The 7,667-nt window shown below is 38.4% G+C and overlaps 1 protein-coding gene across 1 annotated transcript; it reads left to right on the top strand.

The window, feature by feature from the left end:
* Positions 1 to 823: 823 nt before the first annotated feature.
* zgc:113425 (uncharacterized protein LOC541425 homolog) lies at positions 824 to 7,432 on the top strand. Its single transcript, XM_053506367.1, has 7 exons — positions 824 to 887; positions 2,764 to 2,969; positions 3,098 to 3,157; positions 4,147 to 4,278; positions 4,377 to 4,523; positions 4,714 to 4,774; positions 7,088 to 7,432. Exons 2-7 carry the CDS (start codon positions 2,805 to 2,807, stop codon positions 7,189 to 7,191), a joined length of 669 nt encoding a protein of 222 aa, XP_053362342.1. The 5' UTR covers positions 824 to 887; positions 2,764 to 2,804; the 3' UTR covers positions 7,192 to 7,432.
* The last annotated feature ends 235 nt before the right edge of the window (positions 7,433 to 7,667 follow it).

Here is a 7,667-nt window from a genome sequence, read left to right as displayed (position 1 = left end):
ACATTGCTATTTATTCTAAATCCCCTTATGCACTTGTGGTTACATGCTAACTGCTTTTCTATGCGCTTTGTACAGTGACAATAAAGTTGAATCTAATCTTATATTTTATCCTTGCAAGTCTCTAGAGTTTAAACGGAATGGCGTGAAGAACAAACAGAAAGAGAGAGAGAGATATTTCTGGCGCTTGTTTGGCCAGATCGGTTGAGCTGCCAGGAAAGATTTACTTATTTTTGTTGCTATTTTGGTCCGTCCACATGCCATTTGGCAAATCAGGTGACTGATGAGGTATATCTGTCGTTTCTGTGCCAGGGGTTGGGTTGCCAGCTCAATGCCAGACTGTCATTCACACACTACAGGCAATTTGGGAACTCGAATTAGCCTAATCAGAAAATTAGCATGTCTTTGGACTGTAGGAGGAAACAGTGGTCCGTGGCGCAAACCCATCAAGCATGGGGGGGGAACACATACCCGAGGTGGGAACCGAACCCATACCATGGTTGTGTGAGGCCACAGTGACCAGGAAAGATAGATGAGTAGTAGCTCATATCAATTTTGTGAGAAGAAGAGCTTCTCAGGTAAACTTTGGGGTGGACAGGCTTATACATCATGTGGCACTCCTGTTAGCCAAGAACAAGTAACTGAGGGGTGAAGTTTTAAGTTATAATAATCAAATATATATATACACGTGTGTGTATGTAGAAGGTCCACACTGAACCCAAACTGTGATAAAAGCCCTAACACTCTGAGGCAGCCTGAGGCCCCGCCCACTATCCCTCGCTGACAAAGTAAAAGTGGGCGTGGCATGTACGTTGCACCTGCGCGGCTTGCAGGTAATTCGCACGCGCTGGATCGCTGCCCGGAAGTGACGAGTCGTTCAGGAAGTGAAGGTAAAAAACTCTGTGCGCTCTTTATTTATTCTTCTTCTCCGTGTTGTGTTTTTGTATCTAAACCCTGTGTTTATCGTCACATCCTTGTGTTTTGTGTTTAATTCTGTTGAAATTAAACTGAAATGAGTATCCGCGGATTGTAATGTTCAGGTTTAAAGGCTTTAATTCTTACCAATAATTGTATGACTGTGCTTTTATACACATTCACTAGTTAGAGTTTAATTTAAAAAGTTACACTAGCTCGAGAGATTTAACAACAGTTACATTACTGTATGTTTACACCTTAATGCGTCTGAATTGTGAGTGAATTCATATTTTTAGACTCTGTAACTTAAAGCTTATTAGACTAGTAATGCTGAAATAGACAGGAGTGAGAGAGTGTGGAAAAGTAGTTGAAGATTATAAGGAAGTCTATCATCCTGTTTTATAAAACATGTTTACAGACACTGGAGCTCACTTACCACTTACTGGTTTGCTAGATATAAAATGTTAAATGTGATTTAAATAACCTGTTAATATAAACACACACACATGAAGTCACCTCTGCCCTCCTCAAGAACTCGTGTTCACACACCTTGTCATAATGTCTTTACTGTGTGTGTGTGTGTATACAGGTGAATCTCAATAAGTTAGATTTTTAGAAGTTATTTCTGTAATTCAATTCAAAAAGTGAAACTCATTATACATATTCACTACACACAGACTGATATTTTTCAAGTGTTTGTTGCTTTAAATTTTGAGAAACACAAAACTCATTATGTCAGAAAATGAAAATATTTAGACCAAAAAAAAAAAAAAGCTTTTCAACAAATTAATGCTGGACTACTTTAAAGTATGAACTTAGTTGGTCCAAGTATTGAGTGCTGTACACTTTTTCAGTAGTAGAAAAAAAAAGTAATATTTACATTTTCTAAAATACTGAATTTGCGGGATTTCATTAGCTGTAAGCCATAATTATAAAAAAATAAATAAAAAGAAGTAAATACTTGAAATGTATCAGTCGGTGTGTAATAAATTTATATAATATGAGTTTCACTTTTTTTTTATTTAGTTACTGAAATAAATCCACTTTTCAATGATATTCTAATTTATTAAGATGTATCTGTGTGTGTGTGTCTCTGTCCAATTCTTTAATCCTTTGTGTTTCAGTTTTTCTTGCCTTCTTGTTTTTTTTTTTTCTTAGTGTCTATCTTTACTCTTTTTTGCTTGCTTGCTTTGCTTCTTTGTTCCTTTTTGTGTCATTCATTCTTGCTATCTTGTTTTCTTTTTTTTGTCTAAATTTCTCTTTGTCTTTTTTGTTTTCTTTCTTTTATGTCTGTTTTTCTATATTTCCGCTTCCCTTTCTTTCTTTTTCTTTCCTTCTGTTTTATGTTTTATATCTTCATTAATATCTTTCTGTCAATTTCTTTATTTTTATATCTATTTTTGTCTTATTTTTTAATTCTTGTGTTCTTATTTGGTTTCTCTTTTCATGCTTGTTTTTTTTGTCTGACTATATCTTTTTCTATCAATTTGTCTTTGTTTTTTGTCCTTTTTTTCTTTTTTGTTTCTCTATATGTATCAGCTTCTTGCTTTCTTTATTCTATATATCTTTCTATCTACTCCTTTCTTTTTCTGTCTATATAAATGTTTTCGTGTCTCGTTCATGCTTTCTTTTGTCTTTAAATTTATGTCTTTCTTTGAAGTCTTGTATGAAGTCTTAATTTGCTGTACATATGAAGACTTTTAGGACATGTAGAGCGTTGCTACACAGACTGTAGTTAATAAATGTTTCCTCGACCATAAATAAATATTTATGATTAATATTTGATCCGTTTTATTGAACGAGAAGGAACCGATTGATTGTCTGTAATCTAATCTATGATCTTCTGCCCAGCGTCATTAGACCTCTGCGCGTGTTCCTGAAGAGCCCTGAGCATGGAGCGCTACAGGTACTTCATCCTGAACCAGAAGCTGGCGGTGGTGTGGGGGGTGCTGCAGGTGGCCTGCGCCGCCCTGTGTGTGGTGTGCGGGTTTATAGACGCCGCGTTCCGTGTGGACACCACCCTGAGCGAGACCAGAGCTCCCCTGTGGGCCGGACTGGTGAGCGCTGCTGTCTGATCAGACTTTGATTAGTTACAGACTCAATATGGTTATGAATTATTAACAGGATGAGTTTGCTTTCATTTCATTAATATTTCTTTATCTGTGCCTTATTTTTGTTTTTTTAGATCATGGCTTTACCTGGAGTGCTCGCACTTTTTGCCTCACATAGAAAAAACCCCACGCTGGTGAGTTCCAGATTAGTGTTAGTGTGATGTAACTGGACCGGAACCTGTCAGTTACTGCAATTACTTTTAAATGTGTTTTTAATGTGTTTTAATAAAATGAAACATTCGGAAAAGCTCATGTGAGTTTCACACATTAGTTGAGAACATCGCTAATAAGTCTCGCGTGAGCGCATACTAACGGAATCACTGCTGTAAAGTAAAACTAAACAAACAAAAGAACCTGTACTTTAGCTTTAAAAAGAATCATGACAGAGCAGTGTTTCTGTGTAAAGCAGAAAGAGTGTGTGTGTGTGTGTGTGTGTGTGTGTGTGTGTGTGTGTGTGTGTGTGTGTGTGTGTGTGTGTGTAAAGGCGAAAGGAGGGGGTGTGTATGTAAAGGGGCACAGTGTCAAATGATGCGCGCGCACACAGACACAAAGCTGTCCCAGAGAGAGAAAATGGATCTAAATATCACAAAATAAAATATGTTTTACACACACGTGGTCACAGTGTTATAGTAAGCAGTACACTGTGCACAGATGTTGATTATATCGGTAAGAGACGCGCACTAAGACCCAGTACGGGCGACGATTACCCACAATTCCACAGCAAAAGAGTCAGAAAAACCATTGGGTCGGTTGTGATCATGTGATGTCAAAAACAAGAAGCGCATGCGTGATACATGATACTTGGTACTTGTAAACCAAGACTTGTTCGTTTTCAAAGTGAAAATTTATTAAAAATCTTTGCTCGTCTTGTGGAACACTCGCAAAATTGCTCGCAATCCGATAAATGATTTTAGAGTAAATTACCTGATGTGTGTTTCGATAGTGAAGAGTGGTGTGTATTAAATTTTTTGGCTGTAGTAATGAGACACACACACACAGAACAAATGTAGTACAACTTTTTCCGTTTTCAATTTAAAAAGTCCTGGAGTATTCCTCAGTATGATCCTAATAAAAGAACGTTTAGTTAGAGAGATGATATTAACTGTGATCTTTGTTCCTTTAGGTCACCATCATGATTGCTTCATCGGTCATCTCTCACGTCGCCACAGTGATCGTGTTCATTTACACCGGCGTGACGCTCAGCTACGGGGAGCAGGACGACGAACTCTTCCATCCCGATCACATCGCTGAAGTGGTACAGCACTCCCCACATCAAACCCACTCAGACTTGTTTGTTCTTTTACATTCTGTTACATTTATTGAGTGTCTTCTGTGTGTTTGTGTGGTTTGTAGAAGTTCGTTCTGAGCCGAGTGGTAAAGGGAGCGAACAGCACCATGGTGTTCGCTGGAGTCGGATCGTTCATCTTCTCCTCCCTCATCGCGTATACAGGGTGTCGCAGTCTGCCGCTCTGTGGCTGCTATGATTCAGTCACAGGAATGGTGAGTCTACAACACGCACACACACAAGCAAATGCCCCCCCCCCCCCCTTCCTCCTTCCAGGTTAACATTCCTACAGGTCAACTCCAGCTTGTCTCTCAACTAGGAATTCCTTCTAGTTTACAGAGTGAGCTCAAAGAAAATTGCAAGCTCACAAATAAGGGGTGTGTGTGTTTTGTTTTTTGTTTATAGGAGACACTCGTTCCTCAAGATGACCCGAGCGCTTCAGGTGAACTGGTCTGTTCGTGGCACGGTAAGATGTTTGTGTGTGTGTGAAGTCTTCTACTTCAGGGCAAGGAAGATGTAGAAAAGTTAACAGAGAAATGTTTCTCATTTCCAAAAAAAAGTCATCATCATAAAAAAAAATTGTAATTAAGTGGTAAATATAATATAGTTTTTAAGCAATATCACACTCGAGGTCCTGCTGTTGTGCTGGTTATGAAGTAAAGCTTTTATTCGTCAAATATACGTTACTACACAATGAATTTATTTTTTTTTGGGGGGGGGGGGGGGGTCAGAGCACAGGATCAGACATTAACCTTAAGGGCCGTGCTCAAGCAGCAGCAACAAGTGGAGCCAACAGGGCTCAAACCACCAACTTTCGGATCATTAACTCAGAGCCTTAACACACTGAGCCATCACCACCGCCCCATTTTCAGCATGTTATAATTTGTTCGTTTATTTACCCAATTATTTTTCTCCGCCAACACATATTCTTCCGAGACTAGCGAAGCTAACTAACAGCGAATTGTGGAGCTGGCGACTGACAGTTAGTGTTATTAACGGGTGAAAGTGGCTTTAAATTCTTACCGGTACTGTGTAGCCAAAGAGGTGAGAATAAATAAACCATGGACAATCCTGAAAACCTTACGAGATTTACTTTTATATTTCATTATATTTCTTTAATTTCCAGGTTCTGGGGTTAAATACCAAACAACATTAAATGGAAAGCTAGTGTGCTATGTAGGGTGTAAAGTCCATCATTCAATACAGAAATAGTGCCCTTGATCAGGGGTTAGAGATGGAATTGGGATTCAGCCTTGTGTTAGAAGCTAGTTAGCTTTGAGGCTTGTCTTAGGCGTAACATGAAGGCAATCCGTAATGATGTAGAAACAATTAGTGCAGAGACAGCGTGTTGTTTAAGACGACATAACGTTATCAAATAGGTGTTCTTGCTGAAAGTGCTCATGTGAGTGGTTATGAATGTGGGTTTTGGCAGGCAGCTGCTCTCAGTACTGTGGACCCATGTCTCACCCATCTAGTTAAATGTTCCAGTGCTGTTACTGTCTATTATCACCACACATTGAAAGCCTTCAATCAGATTAATCAGTTGAAACTGTTGTATAAAATGTATAATGATATGATGTATATGATGTGTGATATATTTGTTAAGTGAAGAGAGAAAAAAAAATTGTTCCAGAATAAAATGTGTACAGTGGAACCTCAGATTGTGAGTAACGCAGTTTGCAAGTGTTCCACAAGACGAGCAAAGATTTTTAATAAATTTTGACTTGGAAAACGAACAAGTCTTACTGAGTATCACCAATAAGCTTCTTGTTTTGACGCCGAGCGTCATGTGACCACAACTGAGAACAGTTTTTCTCTTACTTGCACTGTGGAATTGTGGGTAATCGTCTCCCCTGCTGGGTCTTAGTGCTCGTCTCTTACTGGTATAATCAACATCTGTGCGCGCGTGTACTGTTTACTATATGTACTATATACTATATGTGTGTGTAAAACATTTTATTTTGTGTCTGTATGCGTGTGTGTACAGCGTGTGTGATAACTTAAGCAAAAGCAAGTCTTATTAGAGAGGTTAAGATCTATTTTCTCTCTCTCTGCTCAAAGCTGTTCTTTGTGTCTGTGTGGGTGCGCATTATTGGACACCGTGCACCACACACACAGACCCCTCATACTTTCGCCTTCACAGACACACAGGCACACACACGCACGTTTTGCTCTACACAGAAACACTGCTCTGTCGTAATCCTTATTAAAGGTAAAGTGCAGGTTAATTAGTTTTATTTTTACTTTACAGCAGTGATTCTGTTAGTGTGTCGCTCAATCGAGTGTCAGAGAGATTTCTTGTTTATTTTTCCAATAAAACAGTGTTTCCGTTAATGTGCGTGCGCATGCGTATGTGTAAAAAACTCAAATAAAAGGGGAGGAAGTGTTACTGTTTAAGACGAGAAGAGGGGGGTCTGATTCCTCCTCTCCTCTTACTTTAGCTTCACACACACACAGCGCCTGAGTGCACAAACGGAAACACTTATCTGTTGGGATTTCTTTTCTTTTTTTTTTTTAAAGATAAAGTGCAGGTTAATTTGTTTTTTTTTACTTTATATTTTGTGTTAATTATTTTTTGTGTGTTAAGTTTTTGGGTTGTGGAACAAATAATTTGAGTTTCCATTATTTCCTATGGGGAAATTCAGTTTGGTTTACGAGTGTTTTGAAATACTGGTAATCCAAGGTTCCACTGTATCTTGGTTTAAAAATCACCTTTATGATACAGATAAATATTCAAGTGTTTCAGGATGGACTGTCTTTCGTATGTGATGTCCTGCAGGTGGAGACGAACGCGTGTTTAACTCTCCTGTGTCGTTTATGGAGCGCTGCCCTGAACACGAAGAGGAACTCTCTGCACTTCCTCCGTACAGCAGACTGGCGTAGGCACCGAAGTGCACACTTCTGAGTGAACACTTGCTCTAAACATCTCGTGCCTTTCAGACTCAGGAATATGAAGCTTTTGAATTCAGTTCTATACATTTCCTTGCACTTCTTTTTACTGATTGAATGTTTTATTTTACTGTGTGCACATTGTTTTTGTTATACATCATTTTTAATTTATATAATTTATATAATGAAATGTCTGTAAATATTGTGAAATAAACAACACATTTTAAATAAATAGTTTTAACCAGCATACACCGCTTTGAGCTATAATGCATTTTTTCCTTTGTAGGAACATTTCTGATTATTTTTCTGAAATTCCTGAGATAATTTTTCAGTTGTTTTTCTAACCAAGTTTACTGTTTTCACATTATTATAAAGTCGTCTAGCCATCATAATTTGACTTTCAGAAAAGTCGCTCCTCAAGCTTGCCCATTTTTACGTTTCCAACACGTCAACTTCGAGACCCAAGCCTG

The sequence above is a fragment of the Clarias gariepinus genome, chromosome 10, assembly GCF_024256425.1.
Source record: "Clarias gariepinus isolate MV-2021 ecotype Netherlands chromosome 10, CGAR_prim_01v2, whole genome shotgun sequence".
In the NCBI taxonomy this organism is placed as follows: domain Eukaryota; kingdom Metazoa; phylum Chordata; class Actinopteri; order Siluriformes; family Clariidae; genus Clarias; species Clarias gariepinus.
The sequence above is the reverse complement of the archived record's forward strand: the minus strand, read 5'-3'. Positions and strand labels throughout refer to the sequence as shown.

What these genes read in the sequence shown, in the direction of transcription:
- zgc:113425 (XM_053506367.1), top strand. Translation starts at nt 2,805, where the DNA reads ATGGAGCGCTACAGGTACTTCATCCTGAACCAGAAGCTGGCGGTGGTG. An exon ending in ATAGAAAAAACCCCACGCTG is followed by an intron (nt 3,158 to 4,146) that starts GTGAGTTCCAGA and finishes TTGTTCCTTTAG; the next exon opens with GTCACCATCATGATTGCTTC. An exon ending in CCGATCACATCGCTGAAGTG is followed by an intron (nt 4,279 to 4,376) that starts GTACAGCACTCC and finishes TGTGGTTTGTAG; the next exon opens with AAGTTCGTTCTGAGCCGAGT.